Below are 21,615 nucleotides of genomic sequence, written 5' to 3' on the forward strand. Positions count from 1 at the left end.
ACGAGTCAGTGAGGCGACTCGACGAGTCTGTGCTGTTGGCAGAAACCCTAAATCTTTGGGCCCGATCCATATTTAAAGTTACTTATGGCCTTCAATTGCGACTACCTTTCCCATAAGTGAGAACCCTAGCGAGCTTAAGTGTGTAGAGTGAGAGGAAGAGCCATCTTGAGCTTTTTGGTGTGATTTTGCAAGAAAGGAGAAGAGTTCCAGCAAGAGGGACCAAGGAAGGTTATTGTTCTGAGTTATTCAAGCAAGGAGCTGCATTCTGAGGTACACAAATGACCCCCTTTCCTTCCCTATTGTGTAGATTCCATTTTGGGGTTAGGGCTTGAATCACTTCATCTTTGGGGTTTTGAATGCCTCAAACCCCTCTTGTAAGTTTGTGTTATAGATCTAGACCCTTCTAGGTCCAGAGAGCCGAGAATATGAAGCTTTAGTAGAGTAAACCTTGGGGTTTGAAGTTAGGAAGCATTTATGGGATTTTTATGGTATATATAGTTACTTTCATCTTACACATAGATATGAAGTATTTTATATAAATTATGTGCTATGTGTGCATATTATTTGAATACTTGCTGTCTATGCTGGATGAACGATTTTATACATGTTTTAAAAGATTTACACAGTATATTTATTTTATATCTACAAATATGTTGCAGATGAAACATGGGTAGATGAAATAGTTGGTGTGTGATGAAATAAAATGATGAGAGATAGGTGATGATAGAAAGGTGATGATAATTAGGTAAATAGATGATGATGAATAGGTGATGTAGGATGAAAGGAGATACCATAACCTTAACCGACAATGTGGCGATGTAGTCATCTACCAAAGTATAGATGGCGACCACGGACTATTCTAGACAACCCAGTGGAAACACCAGCGGGCCCATAACCTGTAGGTGATGAATTACGAGTTCAGGCGATGTTGTAACTACGTATTCATGCGATGATACTCTAACCCCTTACTATGGATTACGAGTTCAGACGATGTTGTAACTACGTATTCATAGGATGTCACAAATTCCGCATGCCAAACCAATGGTCATAATTCACATCAGTGAGAATGGTTCATTTTTTTGTAAAACTAAAATCAGATTGGAAATTTTGATTTTTTATTTTGGAAAATGTCAAACCATTGGTTTTTTATTTCAGTTTCGGTTTTTTGTTTTTTTTTTTAAATATATTTTCAGGGTTTTGTTTTGTTTTTTTTTTTAAATTTATTTCATAGATTTCTTCATCAACAAATGTTGCTATAATTTAACAAAAATAAATAATTTGCTAAAACATAATAGAAGGGGAAGTTTGTTCACATTTAGTGATTGAACTTTTTAAAGGGAAACGAACTTTTAATTTTGTTCATATTTAGTTATTAAACTTTTTTTCGTTATCTATTTGCCACTAAACTATTGAAACTGTTCATATTTTACCCTTATGACCGGTATTCAATGGCAAATAGATAAGAAAAAAAGTTTAATAACTAAATATAAAAAAAATCAAATTTTGGTTATTATCCCATGTTAAAACAATTTAATTTAAGAGTGTTGTAGTATTATTCTTTGCGTACGGATGGGTGTATTTGGTTATTGTGCAGCAAACCAGTTAAATCCAATAAGTATTAATGGAGTAGGTTCAAGGTTGGTGGCCGAGCCCACAATTAAACAGCGTCTCTGTAATCTCTCCATCTTCAAAACACAATCTCTGAAAAAGCCTGCTGCCTCCTACAACCCTCTCTCTCATCCACCTTCCGCCTCCATAAAACCCCACTTCCACCCTCACAATCTCACCAGACAAAACCAACAGCTTCCCACTTAAACTATAACCTCTCTTTCCAAACAAAAAAAAGCATTCACAAATGCCATCTGATTCCTGCGATCACCGGCGAACTACCATCGCAAAGCCGCACAACGTCGGTGGTTGTGGTGGTGCTGCTGGTGCAGGTGCAGGTGCACCGCCGCCTGAACCCGAACACCTCCCGTGTCCACGTTGCGATTCTACCAACACTAAATTCTGTTACTACAACAATTACAACTTCTCTCAGCCGCGTCATTTCTGCAAAGGATGTCGCCGTTACTGGACTCACGGTGGCACTCTTCGTGATATCCCCGTCGGCGGTGGAAGCCGGAAGAATGCTAAACGTTCTCGTGTCACCACCAACGCTCATGGCAACTCTAGTATTTCGCATTCTTTGGAATTCCGTCATATGGCTCCACCGACTGGTACTCCGATCTTGATTCCGTTTGCCGGTGAGCACGGCGGAGGATTGCATTTTCTCGGCGAAGGGAAGTCCGGGATGAGTATGTGTGAGAGTTTTACGTCGTTGTTGAATAATACACATGGGCCTGGTTTCTTTGGAGTTGGAGGATTTGAAGATGGGAGCTTTGGTTTTGGAAGGTCGATTTGGCCGTTTGCCGGAATCGGAGATGGTGGTGGTTCTGTTCAGTATGCGTCGGGTGGCGGCGGCGGCGGCGGAGGGAGTATGATCGGCGGTGGGCATACGTGGCAGGTGGAGAGTGGAGATGGTGGAGATTGTTTTACTTTGCCGGATCTTGCTATTTCTACACCTGGAATGATATGAAAATGAAAGTTGAATTTAGAAGTGATAGTGTAGGATTGTTAATGTGTTACCATCTGTATTAGATTAATTCCTGTTCGGTTTTAGTACGAGAAAACAAACAACCTTTTAAAGTGTGTCTTCTAAATTCTAATACCAACCGTCATAATTTTTTCTTTTTATTTTCATTCGAGAAATCTTAACTTCTTCTTCTTCTACTTCTTCTTTTTTAATCACAGCTAATTTAACTTAAAGAACTTATTGGAATTAAATGTTATAATTTTTGTATAATCTAGGAGTTAGAAAAAAAATTATATTAAATTGATTACTTATCCAGTTTCTGTGAAAGACAAGAATCGAGGCAGTTAAGTTCCATCAGGTTGATGCTGTCTTCGCTGCTATGCCGCCAACAGGGTCCCTATATGCTATTGGAATATAATAAAGGTGTTCTAATATATATGGAAACACACAAAACTTACTACGTTTTTACTGAGCAAAAGTAAAAGAAAATTTCGACTGGAATTGGTATCTTTATTTTAATATTAAGATGTAATTTGGTGTTTTAAAATAAAAAAATTTGGGATTGGTAATGTCACAGATACATGTTAGTTTGATTCAGTGTTTGGTTATTTGAGAATATTGAGTCGGTATTACATTTCACCTGATTTTCTTTCATTAAATCAAATGGTAGTAACAGATTTCATTTTGACAAGAAAGAGAAAACAGCCCTTTGTTTATGGCAAAAAATTAAACAATCAGATCTCTTGAAAATTTGAGAAAATTATAAAAGAAACGAAGGTTCTTTTGTTTTTGATATTAGTTGTAACTTTAAGTTTAAAAGGTTAGATCATGTCCTATTTGCAAGGTAACAAACGACAAGAATATGTAAATGATCGATTTTTTTAGTATCTAGAACAAATAAAATTAATGTTATATCTTCTGATGTCGGGTATAAGATTAATGTGATGAGTAAAGAGTCAAATATTTTGTTGTAACAAAGTTTAAGTCTCATGCCTTGCGATAGTGGCATGAAACTAAAAGAAACATGAATACTTGAATGCTAAACTGATTGTCATGGGAGGAGTTCTTATAAAGATTTAAAGAATGTTTTATTGGTTAATTGAAGAAGATTTTATTGGACTCAAGAAAGGAAATATAACCATGAATGAGTATAACAAAAAGTTCAATAAACTCTAAAGTTTTATAAGAAGATTAACACCCGATGAATATGCAAAGGCGAGTCAATCCGTTGAGGGATTGCCACAGAATTTTTAACTCTTAATGAATGAAGTGAAAACACTTGAGCCGTGAGGAAAGCAAGCAAATTTGAGAAAACACTCACAACGTCGAGATAAAGAAAAGCAAGTAGGAAAAGGTGGCAACTACAAAAGTACAAGTGAAATGCAAAGGGGATGTTACTTGTTGAAAGAAGCAAGAGTTGGGATGACCAAGCTAAACAAAAAGGGGATGCTACTTGTTTTAGATGTGGATAAAAAAGACACTTTGCCGAAGCTTTTTCTATCATGTTAACAAGGAGTTACTAAAAATGAGGTCTTGGGTTAACCCACCGCTCTTAAAAAAAGTGTTACATATGTAATGACAATGAGATTTGGCGGTCCACCAATAAAAAGAACCAAAAAAGATAGTGAAACCAAGAATGATGACACCCCACGTGGAAACGGGTGAGGCTTTCAAATGTCGGATGTCAAGGTTTATGAGACTATTGATGTTGTCTCAAGACATCACTTTTGTTTGATTCTGGTGCCATGTATTCGTATATTTCATATGAGGTTGGCACAAAGTTAAATGTACCTTTGAAAGCATTAAATGTAGGAGTTATTGTAGAAATAATCGATGGCAATGCAATTAGTATTAGTAAAGAGTATCCTATTATTGTAAGAGTTTAATGGAGTGAACTTCAATGCTAATGTAATTCCCATACATCTTGGTGGCTTTGATATCATCTTGGGAATGGATTAGCTAGCCAAGTATACATGAAAAATTGTGTGCGGGAAGAAGATGGTTTGAGTATAGTCTTATGATGGTGAACCTCATATTACTTACGAGGATAAAAGAAGAGTTGCATCAATTATTATCAATGTCCTCAAAGTAAGGAAAATGTATTGCTAAGAAATGTCATTCATACTTAACACACAATATGGATACCTCGAAATAAAAGAAGGAGTTTAGAGACATTGATGTGATGAAAGAATTTCCCAACGATTTTCCCATCGAGTTACCCGATGTATGTCAAGAGAGTTGTAACATCCCGACTCCCAAGTATAAATTTGAAGCTTTTATATTTATATTTTTAGACCTACTCGACGAGTTGGCTGCCCCAACTCATTGTGTAGAAATTGATCCGACCGTGGAGATTATGAAGCCTACTCGACGAGTTGGATGACCCAACTCGACGAGTTGAGGCTATGCATGAAAACCCTAATTTTTAGGGTTTGCACCCTATTTAAAGGACATTAAGTCCTCTCTCCAGCCTCCCTTACCACCCTATCGTCCAGAAGAAAACCCTAAACGAGCTTACTTTCCATTTTGAGTATGTACAAGGCTAAAGAGTGTGTGTTTGGTGCAATTCTTGGAGAAACTTGAAGGTTTAGGAGCTTGGAACGAGAAGGAGCTTATAGATCCTGCATCTACTTACTTGTAGCCCTTTTGAAGGTAAAAAGTCGTTACATTGATCATTTTCTTGTTAGATCTCTCCATTCAAGAGTTTAGGGTCTTTTTACCCCACTTTGGATGTATTTTTGGAAGTTGAGCATGCTCTGAAGTTGTAACTTCAGATCTGGACTCCTGTAGGCCCCCATAGTCATAAGGTTATTAGCTTTATCTAGTCTTGGCCTTTCTCTATGCCCTAAACCTCTTCCTAATACTAGTTTTGGGTGTTTTAGCCTCTTGAGGCCTCGCATGCACGTAAAGTTGGCAACTTTACGTGGTAACTACACCCAAGGAGGCTAGATCTATGTAGCACCTAGTTCCCGGTACGTAAATCTTATTTGAGGATTTTCCATTTTTAGCCTTGGACTCGGCGAGTCATAGGTCCGACTCGCCGAGTAGAGGCGGGACCCGGGACATGTTTAAGTTGGTGACTCGGTGAGTCCATATTCCGGACTCGGTGAGTCACCGCTGTTGGATGAAACCCTAAGTTTCAAGGGTTTGCACCCTATTTAAGCCTCATGTCTGCCCTAAGCCAACCCCCATTCACCCTCAGAGCCCCCAACCCTCGTTCAAAGCTTATTTCCTAGAGAGTTTGAAGCATTTTTGTGTGTTCTTGAAGGTTTTGAGAAGGAAGTGGTGTAGATCAAGGGGAAGGGAAGGAAGCCAAGCATCTTAGTGTTCTCTCAGTGATTCCTTCGAGGTATAACCCGTTTTCCCTCTGTTTCTATGCTTATTACTCCATTAAGTCTTTCGTGAGCCCTTCCCCAAGCTTGTATGTGCAATATAATTCGTAATAAGTTGATTGGCCTTTAGATCTAGGCATGGTTGAGCTCCAGGAGCTCAGATCTGTTGCCTTTATGGACCCATATTGCATGAAGACCCTAGATCTACCCTTTTGGGTGCATTTTGAACCCTAAAACCCTTAATGGTGAATATCTACACGTAAAGTTGGAAACTTTACGTGTGATTCATGCTCTAGGAACCCAGATCTATGAATGGAATGGACTGGATCCAAGCTAAATCGCGTTTATAGTGCTTGCATGGTAACGACTCGGCGAGTCGTTCATCTGACTCGGCGAGTCTGCTCGCGAGTCTCCGAGTTTGTCCCCTTTTCGTTGTGTCGATTGTGAGCAGTGAGTCACGGGGTGTGACTCAGTGAGTTGGAAGCCGAACTCATCCATGAAGGAACTCGACGAGTCATTGCCCTGACTCGGCGAGTTCAAGGTAATCTCCTTAGATCAAGATCAGACTCGGCGAGTTGTTCATACAACTCGGCGAGTCGCAGCATAAGTGTTCATCGGATGAAGATGAACTCGACGAGTTGTTCATACAACTCAGCGAGTTGGATGAAGGACTTGAACATCAGTTTGGGAAGGAGAACTCGTCGAGTCAACGCCTAACTCGACGAGTAGAGATGGGATTCAGGGCAATCGAGTGGATAGGGACTCGGCGAGTTGGAGAGCCAACTCGGCGAGTCGGGTCAACTGAAAGTTGACTCTGACTTTGACTTATGACATGATCAGGGGTAAATGGTCATTTTACCCAAAGGACAGTTAGCAGTGCTTGATTGAGTATGTTGTGGGAATTACAGCCGGAGGATTTCCGGAGCAGCAGCAGCAGCAGTAGACAGTCAGTTCCCGATCAGATCAGCAACTACTTTGAGGTGAGTTACCTTCCAGTAGCGGTGGGTCTACGGCCACAATGTCGGCCCACCAGTAGGAGTCGTATGTTAGATGATTGTCTTTGTGATATCATCTAGGTTTGCTGCTACCTGATATGTTATATGCTAGCATGATATGTTTTATGTGATAGAGGTAGAGATCGGTTGTTAGGACCGAAGGGCAGTTCGGACACCCCAGAAATGTCTGACAGTATATGATTATGTGTTTGCATGCTGACTTGTTATGTTATATGCAATAGAGGTAGTAGGAGGGGACCAGTCACCGAGTTCGGTTGTTAGGACCGAAGGGTAGTTCAGACACCCCAAATATGTTTGATAATATGTTATATGTGTTAGTAGCAGTAGGGGGTGAAATAGTCCCCGAGGCTCGGTTGTCAGGACCGACGGGTAGTCAGCACCCCAGAAAAGCTTGACACGGGTAGTCAGCACCCCAGAATGGCTTGACACGAGTAGGTCGGCACCCCAGAATGGCCGCACGGGTAGTCGGCACCCCAGAATGGCCGTACCGGGTAGTCAGGCACCCCAGAATAGCCTGGCAGTATGTATGTTATGTGTTGTATGGTATGTGGTACGATGGGGGAACTCACTAAGCTTTGTGCTTACGTTTTTCAGTTGTTGTTTCAGGTACCTCTTCAGCCAAGGGGAAGGAGCAGGCACGGTAGCGGCTCATCACACACACTCCTTGATTCCGCATTTATGAGTTTACCCTGGGATTGATACTCTGATATTTTGGTTGTTTGACTGTTATGGATTTCAAATTTGGTTTTCGATGTGAAATGGTTTAATTAAGCAATGTTTTAATTATTAATGTTTTCTAAAGTAATGTTTTAAAAACAAAATTTTTGGATGTGAAAATTGGGTCGTTACAAGTTGGTATCAGAGCCCTGGTTTGAGGGATTCGGACACACCTTCGGGGGTGTCTGAACTCAAATCGAGGGATTAAAAGATTTTCCAAAAGAAAATGTTTTCTAAAGATTGAGAAAAGATTTTTGAGAAAGAACGAAGTGTGTGATGTGCGCGACCGGCCGAGCTCGAGTAAGTATTCCCCAAAGTACCCATACAAGCTTATGTTGTGTTTATCAGTTTCAGTAGAACAACATGCTAGAATAGGACTAAGGATCTAGTAATGATGCCTTATGTGCCTGCTTTATGTGCTTCAGTGTATGAAAATTGCATGCTAGAATCGAGTCGACAACAGTAGGATAGCCTGTTAGGTTATGCCTGATAGTATGAGTTTAGCTCTGTATGCTAGATCAGCTTCTCTCTATGAGATCGGATTTGCTTGAGATTGTTCCCTTAGTTCGAATGCTGCTTGCTTTGTGCTTTGTGGGACTCTGAGTGGTGGGAGTTAGCCATTAGGTGAATACGTCACATCACATGTGATCAGGGTTGAATAATCTTAGAGTGTTGGATTTGGCCCTATTGCGCAGCTCTCGTTTGAGTCTAACCGTTGTAGGGATGAGCCTGTTACTCGAAGGATTATCCGAGCCTCACCACATGTGATAGTATTCAGGTAATGGTTAATTGGCACTACTAAGGGGCCTTCAGCAGCTGAGGACCTGGTATGGTGGAGCCTGAGATTTCCCTAGGGCAAGCCTAGGATGAGTATAGCAGTGATCAGCCGTAGTGGAAGGGGTCTGGTAGAGTCGAGGCAGTCCTTGAAGAAGGTACGGATAGATGTGGAAGGTAGTATGGGCCCGTACTACTGAAAGCAGAGGATCCGTACCCGAACCAAGGAAGGCCAAGATAAGACCAGGGAACTTGTAAGTAGCAGTGATCCCTCAGGAAGTATCAGTATCACTAATGATTGTTATTATGTATTGCAGAATGGTGGTACTTCGATCGAGGCCGATAGATGGCGGTTCAGGAGAGGGGTCGGGTTCGGGATCAGGTTCCGAGCCGGTAGATGAGGGACTACGCGATTTCATCGCGTCAGAGATCACCAGGGGTATCCTTGAGTCGACTCCCATTATCTTCGGGTCGATCAAGGAAGGGATCATCGAGTTGATGGAGGATCGCCTCAGGGCGTTCAGGAGTGACATGGCATCTGGCCAGTCGGGATCTCACACACTATCCTTCAAGGACTTCAGGGGCAGTGGTGCGCCGGATTTTCACAGGGCGAAAGACCCCATTTCTGCCAGGCGATGGATTGCAGACATCGAGTCTACATAGTTGACGAGCTTCTACCCCGAGGGGTCAAAGGTGAGGTATGCAGCAGGGTGTTTACGAGACCGAGCTCGAGATTGGTGGGAGTCAGTGGGTGACTCGTTGGGAGCCTCAACTATCGAGGCTATGACCTGGTCGGACTTTGTGACCAGGTTCAGGGCAGAGTTTGCATCGGCGGTCGAGCTTCAGCAGCTGGCCAGGGAGTTTTTAGACATGAGACAGACGACAGAGACCGTGGCGGAAATCACCGCCAAGTTCCGGGAGAGGGCACTGTTGGTGCCCCAGTATGCGGGCGATGAGGACATGAGGAGGACTCGTTATCATGACATGCTCCGGGCTGATATCCGGGAGCACGTTAGTTTTTTAGCTTGCCCTACCTTGGACTCCATGATTGCCAGGGCGAAGGAGAGGGAGATAGATTTGGAGCACATCCGGAAACGGAAGTCAAAGGAGGGATAGACAGGAGGGGCTTCGGGGAAGAAGCCCAAGGGATCAGATGGTAGGCCGAAAGGCCAGTCAGGACCGAGCCGCTGCAGGAAATGTGGCAGGCTGCACGAGGGGGCGTGCAGGTTGGGATCATCAGGTTGCTATAAGTGCGGCAAGTCTGGGCACTTTAGCAGGGATTGCACTGCTCCGGCAGCAGTTATTCAGACGTCTGAGTTGTTGTGTTTCCACTGCAAGCAGAGGGGCCACAAGAAGGCCAATTGCCCCCAGTTGACAGTTTCAGCGCCAGTGAATGCGCCAGCTCCAGCGATCCTGCGGATCACGGATGGCCGACAGGGCAAGGCAGAGGCTCCAGTGGTGAGGAGCCGGGCATTTCAGCTGACCGCCGAGGAGGCACGCGCTGCACCCGATGTGGTGACGGGTATGATTCTTTCCCTCTATTTTATTCTTATGATGTTATGATATTGATATGTGCTCCGTATGTATATGTATGCATTAGGATCGTTCCATGTGAATGGCATCCCAGTTTAGGTGTTGTTCGACTCGGGTGCATCCCGGTCATTTGTGTCCCTTGCGCTTAGCAAGAAGTTTCATGAGTCTTCGGGCGAGTTAGATTGCCCTTTAGAGGTAGAGATTGCTGATGATCGATCGGTGCGAGCATTGATGGTATTTCGAGATTGCGTACTGCGTTTGTTTGAGGAGCGCTACTTGGTAGACTTGGTTCCCATTCCGTTGCGTGGGAACAATGTGATTATAGGCATGGATTGGTTGAGCCCCATAGGGGCGGTGATAGATTGCGCACAACAGCTAGTGCAAGTCAGGACCCCAGGTGGGGGAGAGTTAGTGATTCATAGTGAGAGGCCACATTGCGGACCCACTGTATGTTCAGCAGCAAGGGCTAGGTGCTATCTTCAACAGGGATGCGCAGGATATGTCGCGTATGTGATGGATACCCGGGAGGCAGGTAAGGCGACGGTGAGTGAGGTTCCGGTGGTGTGAGATTTCGCAGATGTCTTTCCGGAGGAGCTTCCTGGGATACCTCCGGAGCGACAGGTGGAGTTCAGGATTGACCTCGTTCCTGGTGCGACTTCGATAGCCAAGGCACCATATCGGTTGGCTCCTCGTGAGATGCAGGAGTTGTCTACACAGCTGCAGGAGCTGTTAGACAAGGGATTCATTCGACCGAGCAGTTCGCCCTAGGGAGCCTCGATTATGTTCGTGAAAAAGAAGGACGGGTCGCATCGGATGTGTATAGATTACCGGGAGCTGAACAAGGTAACGGTGAAGAACCGTTACCCACTCCCGAGGATTGATGATCTCTTTGACCAGCTTTAGGGAGCATCTTGGCTCTCCAAGATTGATTTGCGTTCGGGTTATCATCAGATGAGGGTCAGGGAGGAGGATACGCAGAAGAGGCGTTTCGGACGCGCTATGGCCATTATGAGTTTGTGGTGATGCCGTTTGGGCTCACCAATGCTCCTGCCGCGTTCATGGACCTCATGAACCGCGTATGCAGACCGATGCTGGATCGGTCTGTGATAGTCTTTATCGATGACATCTTGGTTTATTCCAAGACACAGGAAGAGCATGAGGAGCATCTGCGAGAGGTATTGGAGACTCTGAGGAGGGAGAGCTTGTATGCCAAGTTCTCCAAGTGTGTGTTTTGGTTGCGCGAGGTGCAATTCCTCGGACACCTTGTCAACCAGAACGGGATTCTGTTCGATCCGGCCAAGGTCGAGGCCGTGATGAGATGGGAGGTTCCGAAGTCTCCATCTGAGATTCGGAGTTTCCTAGGATTGGCAGGCTATTATCGGAGATTCATTCAGGACTTCTCCAAGATAGCCGTACCCCTGACGCGGTTGACGAAGAAAGCCGTAGTCTTTCGGTGGGGACCCGAGCAGCAGGTTGCGTTTGAGACGCTGAGACGGAGATTGTGCGAGGCGCCAATCTTAGCCCTGCCAGAGGGCGTAGAGGATTTTGTGGTGTACTGTGACGCGTCCATTTCAGGGTTGGGTGCGGTACTGATGCAGACGGGGCATGTCATTGCCTACGCTTCGAGGCAACTCAAGCCTCACGAGGTGAACTACCCGACGCATGATTTAGAGTTGGGGGCAGTGGTTTTTGCCCTCAAGATTTGGCGACATTACCTCTACGGGGTTCGATGTACCATCTACACGAACCACAAGAGTTTGAGGTACCTCATGGATCAGCTGAATCTGAACATGAGGCAGCGTCGGTGGTTGGACGTGGTGAAGGATTATGATTGCGAGATCCTTTACCACCCGGGGAAGGCCAACGTGGTGGCCGATGCACTTAGCCGCAAAGCGGCGCCGATCAGGGATATTTGCATGAGGATGACCGTAGTGACTCCCCTGTTGGAGCAGATTCGGGAGGCTCAATAGGAGGCTATCAAAGAGGAACATCGAAAGAGCGAGCGTGTGGTGGGTCAGGTTTCCTCCTTCGATTATGATAGCCGAGGACTATTGACACTACACCGTAGGGTGTGGGTGCTGTATCACGGAGGCGTGCGCCAGATCTTGATGGGGGAGGCACACAAGTCCCGATTCTCTATTCATCCCGGGGCGACGAAGATGTATAGGGATCTTCGTCCAGATTATTGGTGGCCCTGCATGAAGCGGGATGTGGCATGGTACGTTGAGCGGTGCTTGACCTGCAGGAAGGTCAAGGCCGAACATCAGAGACCGCATGGCAAGATGCAGCCGTTGGACATCCCGTTGTGGAAATGGGAAGATATCACGATGGATTTTATCACGAAGCTTCCCAGGACCGCGCGTGGAGTGGATTCGATTTGGGTCATCGTGGATCGATTGACCAAGAGTGCTCACTTTATCCCGATTCAGGAGAGCATATCAGCCGAGAAATTGGCCGACATCTATATCAGGGAGATCATGGCGCGGCACGGGGTGCCAGTATCGGTTATCTCGGACAGGGATGTCACACCCCCAAACCTGAACGGCGGAAACGTTCGGGGGCGGATGACTTCATGTGGTAGCGTAACAAATGAATACATAGTAAAGAAAGCAATACAACCATCATATATATAATTGAAAGTTTACATTTGTCAAAAGTTACATGTTCAAAACTCAATTACAATATGATGTCAAAATACGAGATTAAACTGGCGCCGCAGCATCCCTTCATCAAAAGCGAAATGAATACCTGAGAGTACTGATTTCCTGGGACATACAAGTAATTTTGAAAGAGTAGATCAGCATTTAAGCTGGTGAATTTCATAAGTATTTAAGTGACAATGTTTGAATGAAATGAAATGTTTTATCTTTGTTTGTTTGTGGTTAGAAAATCCTATATTTTCTACTAGTATAAAAGTAGCCTTCACTCAAGACCAATGTTTGTTTCCAAAATGTATGTAAATGTAAAATAACCAATGAGTTTGAAAACCTTGTAAATCAATGCATTTTAATACCCCTTGTGAGTTTTATAACCATACTATTGACTCTGAATGCCTATACACAACGTTCTTAAGGCGTTGGAATGTTATGACGTTTGTCACCCCAAACGGTGGACTGCAGCTAACAGTCAGGGCGCGGGTTTGTCAAGCCCGTATAGATCTATACACAAACACCACGCTCCCCCTCCAAGGGATTCTGGTATATAATACAGGACTTGAAATGTGTACTCGAACGTACATGAAGTTAGTGTCTCACAAATCCGTGGTATAAAAACAGATCTACTTGTTAAAATGTTACGTTTGTTCTTGTATACGAAAGTAAACTTCTTGAAATATGTGTTTCTAGTACATAAGAGTTAGAAATCTGTTCGTAAAACTATACCTATTATAGTTTCCAAAAAGCGTGTCTTGTTTGTTTAGAAATATTGAGAAAAGAAATCACTTGTTTATGAAAGTATAGATTTTTGGTGTAGAGTCTAGGATAGACAAGAAAAATCTAAGAACAGTTTAGTTTATACATGCATTACAACAACATTATATTTTAAAAGGTAAAATGCTATTGTGACATATGTTATATATATATAAAAGTTCCTTTAAATGTTTATAAATCGCATGTGATTTGAATATATAACAGTATATAAAAGAGTTTCTTTATGTAACACACGATAATACTCGTGTGTTTTACTTGTAATCCCCCCTTGAAAGCATATAAAAGTATTTAGAATAATTAAAACGGTTGATTAAGGGGTATGAAACTCACTTGAAAGTTTTGGAGATAGCGAGATGGAAAACCGGGCAGAGTTTCGTCTCGGGAAACGGATTTTCCTCGGGATTCTCGGGAATCTCGGGAGCAAAATCGACCTTCGGGACTTGAGCCAAAAAGACCAGAGCTTCGGGTTTGAACGGACACGGAAAACGAGGAAATGTTGAGAGAGAGAGAAGAGAATTGAACCCTTTCTTTGGAAACCCTCGCATCCTATTTATAGAAAGGCTGGTCTGCCTCGGTACGCGGGGCGTACGCCCGTACGCAGCGCGTACGCGTACGTCATGCATGACCGAGGCCTCGACTGCCTCGGTTCGGATGGGACGGGTTGTTGGGTACGCGGGTCGGATGGGACGCCGGGTCGGATGGGACGTCGGGTCGGACGGGTCGGGGCTTCGGACGGGTCGGATGGGTTGTTTTCTTCGGATAGCGCGACGTAGACGATCAGAGGCCAATCCCCTCGGTTACGCGGGGCGTACAGGGGTACGCAGCGCGTACCTCGGAGGAGGATGCTGACTCCCCTTCGGATAATATCCAAATTTTGATTTAAATAAATAATTAATTTATTTAATAAACTTCAAAAATTCATATCTTCTTCATACGAACTCCGTTTTCGATGGTCTTTATATCCTCGCGTAGGTGAGACTACGCTCTACAACTTTCGTTTAGACTCCGTCGGCAAATTCCAAAATTATATTTTTATTATTTATTAAAAATCCATCGTGTTTAAGGAATTTCTTAGAAAATTCATAACTTCTTTATCTGATGTCGGTTTTTGCCAGACTTTTTACCGCTGGAATACCAATGACGAGACCTTCGATTCTCGTTTAGGTCATTCCGGCCAAAAGTCGCTCGATTTCCGATTCGAGTTTGTAGTTGTCTGTTGCTAAGCCGAACTTGAAAAAAAATCATAACTTCGCTATATGAAGTCGGATTTGGGCGTTCTTTTCACGTACAATCATGGTTCAAAGACATTTAATCATAGAAGGAAATTAAATAGAACTTATTTGTACATTTTATTATGAAAGTAAATTTTTATTATTCAGAAGTGGTTACAATACTTGACCCATTTTGGTCGTTACAAAGAGTTGAAATATCGGGTTGTCACATCATCCCCCCGTTAGAGAGAATTTCGTCCCGAAATTTAAAGTAGTAAAGATACTAGTGAACATGAAAGAGATGAGGGTACTTTTGTTTCATCTGATCCTCGCGTTCCCATGTGAATTCGGGTCCCCGCTTGGCGTTCCAGCGAACCTTCACGATGGTTATGCGACTTTGTTTTGTTTGTTTGACCTCTCGGTCCATGATTTCTACTGGTTCTTCCACAAAGTTGAGGCTCTCGTTGATCTCGATCTCGTCGAGTGGAATAACAAGAGTCTCGTCGGACAGGCACTTTTTCAAGTTTGAGACGTGGAAGGTTGGGTGGATGTTACTAAGTTCGCGCGGTAGGTTAAGTTTGTAAGCCACAGGGCCGATTCTGGCAAGAATCTCGAAAGGCCCTATGTATCTTGGATTTAGTTTCCCATGCTTTCCAAATCGTATTAAACCCTTCCACGGTGAGACCTTTAATAAGACGTGGTCTCCTACCTGGAATTCCAAAGGTTTCCTCCTTTGGTCAGCGTAGCTTTTTTGTCGGTCTCTTGAGGCTTTCAATCGTTCACGAATCTGAACGATCTTCTCTGTTGTTTCACGTATGATCTCCGGACCTGTGAGAGTGCTTTCAGGAACTCTTCCTCTAGCTAACTGGGTATCGCCAACTTCGGTCCAGCACAGAGGGGATCTGCACTTTCGACCATAGAGGGCTTCAAACGGAGCAGCCTTTATGCTTGTATGATAACTATTGTTGTATGAAAATTCGACAAGAGGTAAATGAATATCCCATGCCTTTCCAAATTCAATCACGCAGGCTCTCAGCATGTCTTCTAAAGTTTGTATTGTTCTCTCACTTTGTCCGTCTGTCTGTGGGTGGTAGGCTGTACTCATGTCTAGCCTAGTTCCCAGGGAACTTTGTAGTGACTGCCAGAATCTCGAAGTGAATCTACTATCTCGATCGGAGATAATGGATATCGGAACACCATGCAGTCGCACTACTTCCCTTAAGTAAGTTCTTGTAAGCATCTCCATTTTGTCAGTCTCCTTGATGGGTAGGAAATGTGCGGATTTGGTCAATCTGTCGACAATGACCCATATGGTATCGAGTCCACTTGTCGTCTTGGGTAACTTGGTTATGAAGTCCATAGTAATCCGCTCCCATTTCCATTCCGGTATCTCTGGTTGTTGTAGTAGTCCTGATGGTTTCTGATACTCGACCTTAACCTTAGCGCAAGTAAGACATTTACTCACGAAGGTAGCAATTTCTGCTTTCATGTTAGGCCACCAGTACAGTTTCTTAAGATCCAGATACATTTTATTTGAACCCGGGTGAACGGAATATCTTGAGTTGTGAGCCTCGGTCATGACTACGTTTCTGAAACCACCATGTTTTGGGGTCCAGATTCGGTCCATGAGATAGTAGGCTCCGCCACCCTTGACTTCTAAATTCTTCTCCATTCCTCGCAGGGATTCACCCGCCACATTTTCAGGTTGCAAAGCTTCCATTTGTGCTTCCTTAATTTGTGTGGATAAGTGGGAATGGATAGTCATGGTCAGAGATTTGACCCTCCGACCAGTGTATTCCTTTCGACTGAGGGCGTCGGCTACTACGTTGGCCTTGCCAGGATGATAACGAATTTCGCATTCGTAGTCATTCAGTAACTCAACCCATCGTCGTTGTCGCATGTTGAGTTCCTTCTGATTGAAAATGTGTTGAAGGCTCTTGTGATCGGTGAATATTGTACTCTTTGTTCCGTATAAGTAGTGCCTCCAGATCTTCAGAGCAAATACCACTGCTCCTAATTCGAGATCGTGTGTCGTATAGTTCACTTCGTGTGTCTTAAGCTGTCGGGAGGCATAAGCGATAACCTTCCCTCTCTGCATAAGAACACATCCAAGTCCTTGGTTTGAAGCATCGCAATATACTACGAAGTCTTCTATCCCTTCGGGGAGGGATAGTATCGGTGCGGTGCACAAGGCCTGCTTTAGTGTCTGGAATGCCTTCTCTTGTTTCGCTTCCAACTCAAAGGCCACACCTTTCTGGGTTAATGAAGTAAGAGGTTTCGCAATGCTCGAAAAGTTCTTTATGAATCTGCGATAGTAGCCAGCTAGACCTAGAAATTGACGAATTTCTGTAGGTGTCTTTGGTGCCGACCAGTTCTCAATAGCCTTAATTTTGGAGGGGTCCACGTGTATACCTTCCTCGCTAACAACGTGACCTAAAAATTCGACTCTTCGAATCCAAAATTCGCATTTAGAGAACTTCGCATAGAGTTTCTCCGTTCGCAGTGTTTCTAGGACTTTTCGTAGGTGTTGACTATGCTCTTCCTCACTTCGAGAGTAGATAAGTATATCATCGATAAAGACGATGACGAACTGATCCAAGTAAGGGCGGCATACCCTATTCATCAGGTCCATAAATACTGCTGGTGCATTGGTTAATTCGAACGGCATCACCACGAATTCGTAGTGTCCATAACGAGTTCGGAAAGTTGTCTTTGGAATGTCCCCCTCTAGAACTCGTAATTGGTGATATCCGGATCGTAGGTCTATTTTGGAGAAGTAGTTCGCCCCTTGAAGTTGATCGAATAGGTCGTCGATACGGGGTAGAGGATAGCGGTTCTTGACAGTAAGTTTGTTCAGCTCTCTATAGTCGATGCACATACGGAACGATCCGTCTTTCTTCTTTACAAACAAGACCGGTGCTCCCCAAGGTGAGAAACTTGGTCTTATGAATCCTTTGTGAAGGAGTTCATTAAGCTGACTGGAAAGTTCCTGCATCTCTGTTGGTGCAAGACGATAAGGCGACTTCGCTACTGGGGTAGCTCCTGGAATTAAGTCGATTCTGAACTCGACTTGGCGTTGCGGTGGTAATCCTGGTAGTTCTTCTGGAAAGATATCGGGAAAGTCGCGTACTACCGAGATGCTCTTGATGTCCTTCAGTTCTTGACTTGTATCGACGATGTGCGCTAGGAATGCTCGACAATCCTTCCGCAAGCACTTTCGAGCTTGGATGCACGAAATGATGCGAAGGTTTGCACTAGATTTGTCGCCGTAGATAACTAATGTTTCGTTGTTTGGGAGGTTAAGACGGACTGCTTTCTCAAAGCACATGATGTCGGCGCGAAGAAGGCTCAACCAATCCATGCCGACTATGACGTCGAAACTTTTAATTTGAACCGGCATGAGATTGATTGGGAAAGAATGGCCGTCTAATGTTAACGTACAGCCCATGTATATGCAATTTGTGTTTTCGGTTTTTCCATTGGCCATCTCTACAGTGAATGAATTTTCTAACTTGCTAGGTTTAGGTTTAAGTAAATGAATAAAGTTTTGACTCACGAAGCTTCTCTCCGCTCCACTATCGAATAATATGCATGCGTATGAATTATCGAGAAGGAACGTACCAGCAACTATAGTTGGGTCAGCTACAGCTTCGTCGTGGCCTATTGCCAAAACTCGTCTCACACCTCCGGTGCCTGCTGCCTTAGGACAGTTTCTCTGGTAGTGGCCCACCTCGCCACAACCGTAGCAAGCCTGCCCTACACCCGCACCGGGAACTTGAGTGATCGGCTTTGCGGGTTCCTTGCAGAAACGGGCTGTGTGCCCTTTCTGGCTGCAGTTGGCGCACTGCATAGCTCGACAAGGTCCATGGTGGTGGTAATTTCATTTGGTGCATTTTGGGAGGTTGCCTATATAAGGCTTTGTTGGGTAGGTATTTATAGGGGCTGTAGTAGGTACAATGGCAGCATTTACTGACACCAGTTGTTTCTTCGCGGATTCTTGGGAAGACCCACCCTTCCCTTTAATCCATGCTCTCTTCCTGCCATTGTTGTTGTTGTTGTTGTTGTAGTTGTTGTTGTTGTTGTTGTTGTTGTTGTTGTTGTTGTTGTTGTTGTAGTTGTTGTTTGCTTTCTGTGGTGCTGGTGCAGAAGTGGTTGAGTTCTGATGACCTCCGTAGTCGATCAGAGATTGTGCCAGTTCCTTAGCACTTTCAAAGGTGTCAGGTTTAGAAACTAACACGCTTGATCGCATTTGGGGCGTCAGTCCCCAGATGTACCTTTCTATCTTCTTGCTCTCGGGAGCAATCATATCTGGACAAAGGATTGCCAGTTCGCAAAATCTGTTGGTATAAGTAGCGATGTCGGTACCCACCATTCCTAGAGTCCATAGCTCGTGTTCAAGCTTTTGAATTTCTCCCCGTGGGCAGTATTCTCTCATCATCATGGCCTTCAAGCTTTCCCAGCTTATGGAGTTCGCCACGATTAGGGTAAGTACTTTAACGTGGCCATTCCACCAAGTTAAAGCTTTATCGAGAAGGGTGAAAGTTGCAAATTTGACCTTGCTGTGCTCGGGGCAGGAGCAGATTTCAAAGACTGCCTCCGTCCTTTCAATCCACTGCCTCAGGGCCATCACACCACCAGTACCATAAAACATCCGGGGCTTGGCATTAGTGAAGTCCTTATAGGTGCATTCTCGAGGTGGTCCATGACTCTCGCCATGGTTGGATGGGTGTGTGCCAGATCCCGAGCCATTAGCACTTGAGTTATTGATCTGTGACATGGCAGCTGCCACCGCTGCGGTGACTGCTGCTTGAAACATTACAGCATCAAATTGGGGTGGTGGAGGTGGTGGTATAGGTGCTTCCTCACCGTTGTTTCGCCTCGGATTTCTACGCGGAGGCATCCTTCAACTATAGATTGAAAAGACAAGGATAAGAATTTCATAGAATGGAAAATGTATGTGTCTCATGAACTAAATCGCTATAGTTCAACAACAGATGGTAGTATGAGTCTTACAATAGAAGAATGAAAGTTATTTGTAAGACTGAAGGTATGAAACAAGTATTTGGGTTCACAAAGATCATTCAAGGTTCGAACGAAATACTCAACATAGTAGTAATAGTGCCACTTATATTAATATAAAAGTTGTTACAATGATCATGAAAATTTGACCCCTATAAGGGTCTCCGATTACAAAGTTCGAGAAATTTAAAGACTTTTAGCCGAGGTCCTAAGCTATAACAAAATTTGAGTCCTAGACAAGCACTACTTGCGTCGAAGGTTGCGCTTGGAGCTTGACTCCGTATCAGATTGCTTTGCCTCCATTAGACGCCTATCGAAAGCGGCTTGTTGTTCCCTTAGTTCGGCGAGGGCTGCAATCATTTGTGCTTGAAACGCTTCAGTTTGGAATTGAGCATTGTCTTGCATCTTGTCCAGCCTACGGATGTCAGAAGTGTGAACCTGCACTTCTACGTTGATATCCCGGAGTCGACTAGCTTGTACTCCAGACTGATAGGACTGATTGGCTAACTTACCCACCATTACCGGGAGTGCTCGATCAGCCGAACCTCCGCCGCGGACATCATAGAAGTCCCGGCACATGCCGTAGGGAGGGCGTAGGTTTTGCTGTTGGCTCCAATGGTGGAGGTGACTTCCCCAGACGGGAGTTGGTCCTTGAAAGTTCCTTACAAAGACGGGAGGCTGAATGGGTGGTGGATCGATAACTTCCGGCTCTGAGTCGGTACCGGAGTCATCACCCACTTCTATGGGTTCCTCGTCCTCTTCGGGATCATCTTCGATCCATCCTCCGTTGCCTTGGTTGGGAAAGTAGGGGTCGCCAGGGTGGTGAAATCCAGCCATTTGACTGTACGAGAAATGGGATTATAAGAATTGAATAAAGTCGGAATATGTAAAACATGTAAGTTTAACTAGTTTAGATAGCAAATACTCCTATAGTATTTAAGTTCTTGTGTTTGATTCTTGTAATGGTTTGGTAAGTTTTGACTTGTTGCTTACTACGATCATTCCTCGATATACGTTGGTCCAATCTTGGGCAAATATAGTTGATCATGCTATATTTGTCCAAAATCTGATTACATATATCGAGTCTCAATCGTAGTGTCAACTTGTCTAAATACTTGTATAGTTGTATAACATGAAAATAGTTTGTGGTATGCATGTAATTGTACTTAAATGAATTATCAATTTAAGTTGAACGAAATGCTGCTTAAGTGTAAAAAGAAAATTTGTTTTGTCAGAGAGTATTAGTCCCTTAAGCATTTATAGTTTGTATATCTTATGTGGTTCGATATACTTAGTTCACTATAAACATTGCTCTGATACCAATCTGTCACACCCCCAAACCTGAACGGCGGAAACGTTCGGGGGCGGATGACTTCATGTGGTAGCGTAACAAATGAATACATAGTAAAGAAAGCAATACAACCATCATATATATAATTGAAAGTTTACATTTGTCAAAAGTTACATGTTCAAAACTCAATTACAATATGATGTCAAAATACGAGATTAAACTGGCGCCGCAGCATCCCTTCATCAAAAGCGAAATGAATACCTGAAATTACTGATTTCCTGGGACATACAAGTAATTTTGAAAGAGTAGATCAGCATTTAAGCTGGTGAATTTCATAAGTATTTAAGTGACAATGTTTGAATGAAATGAAATGTTTTATCTTTGTTTGTTTGTGGTTAGAAAATCATATATTTTCTACTAGTATAAAAGTAGCCTTCACTCAAGACCAATGTTTGTTTCCAAAATGTATGTAAATGTAAAATAACCAATGAGTTTGAAAACCTTGTAAATCAATGCATTTTAATACCCCTTGTGAGTTTTATAACCATACTATTGACTCTGAATGCCTATACACAACGTTCTTAAGGCGTTGGAATGTTATGACATTTGTCACCCCAAACGGTGGACTGCAGCTAACAGTCAGGGCGCGGGTTTGTCAAGCCCGTATAGATCTATACACAAACACCACGCTCCCCCTCCAAGGGATTCTGGTATATAAT

At 43.7% G+C, this 21,615-nt stretch overlaps 1 protein-coding gene across 1 annotated transcript; it reads left to right on the forward strand.

The window, feature by feature from the left end:
• Positions 1–1,684: 1,684 nt before the first annotated feature.
• Positions 1,685–2,688, forward strand: LOC111908120 (dof zinc finger protein DOF3.4). The gene has a single exon (XM_023903962.3). It carries the CDS (start codon positions 1,856–1,858, stop codon positions 2,576–2,578), a length of 723 nt encoding a protein of 240 aa, XP_023759730.1. The 5' UTR covers positions 1,685–1,855; the 3' UTR covers positions 2,579–2,688.
• Positions 2,689–21,615: the final 18,927 nt, after the last annotated feature.

The sequence above is a fragment of the Lactuca sativa genome, chromosome 4 (genome assembly GCF_002870075.4).
Source record: "Lactuca sativa cultivar Salinas chromosome 4, Lsat_Salinas_v11, whole genome shotgun sequence".
NCBI classification, from domain to species: Eukaryota; Viridiplantae; Streptophyta; class Magnoliopsida; order Asterales; family Asteraceae; genus Lactuca; species Lactuca sativa.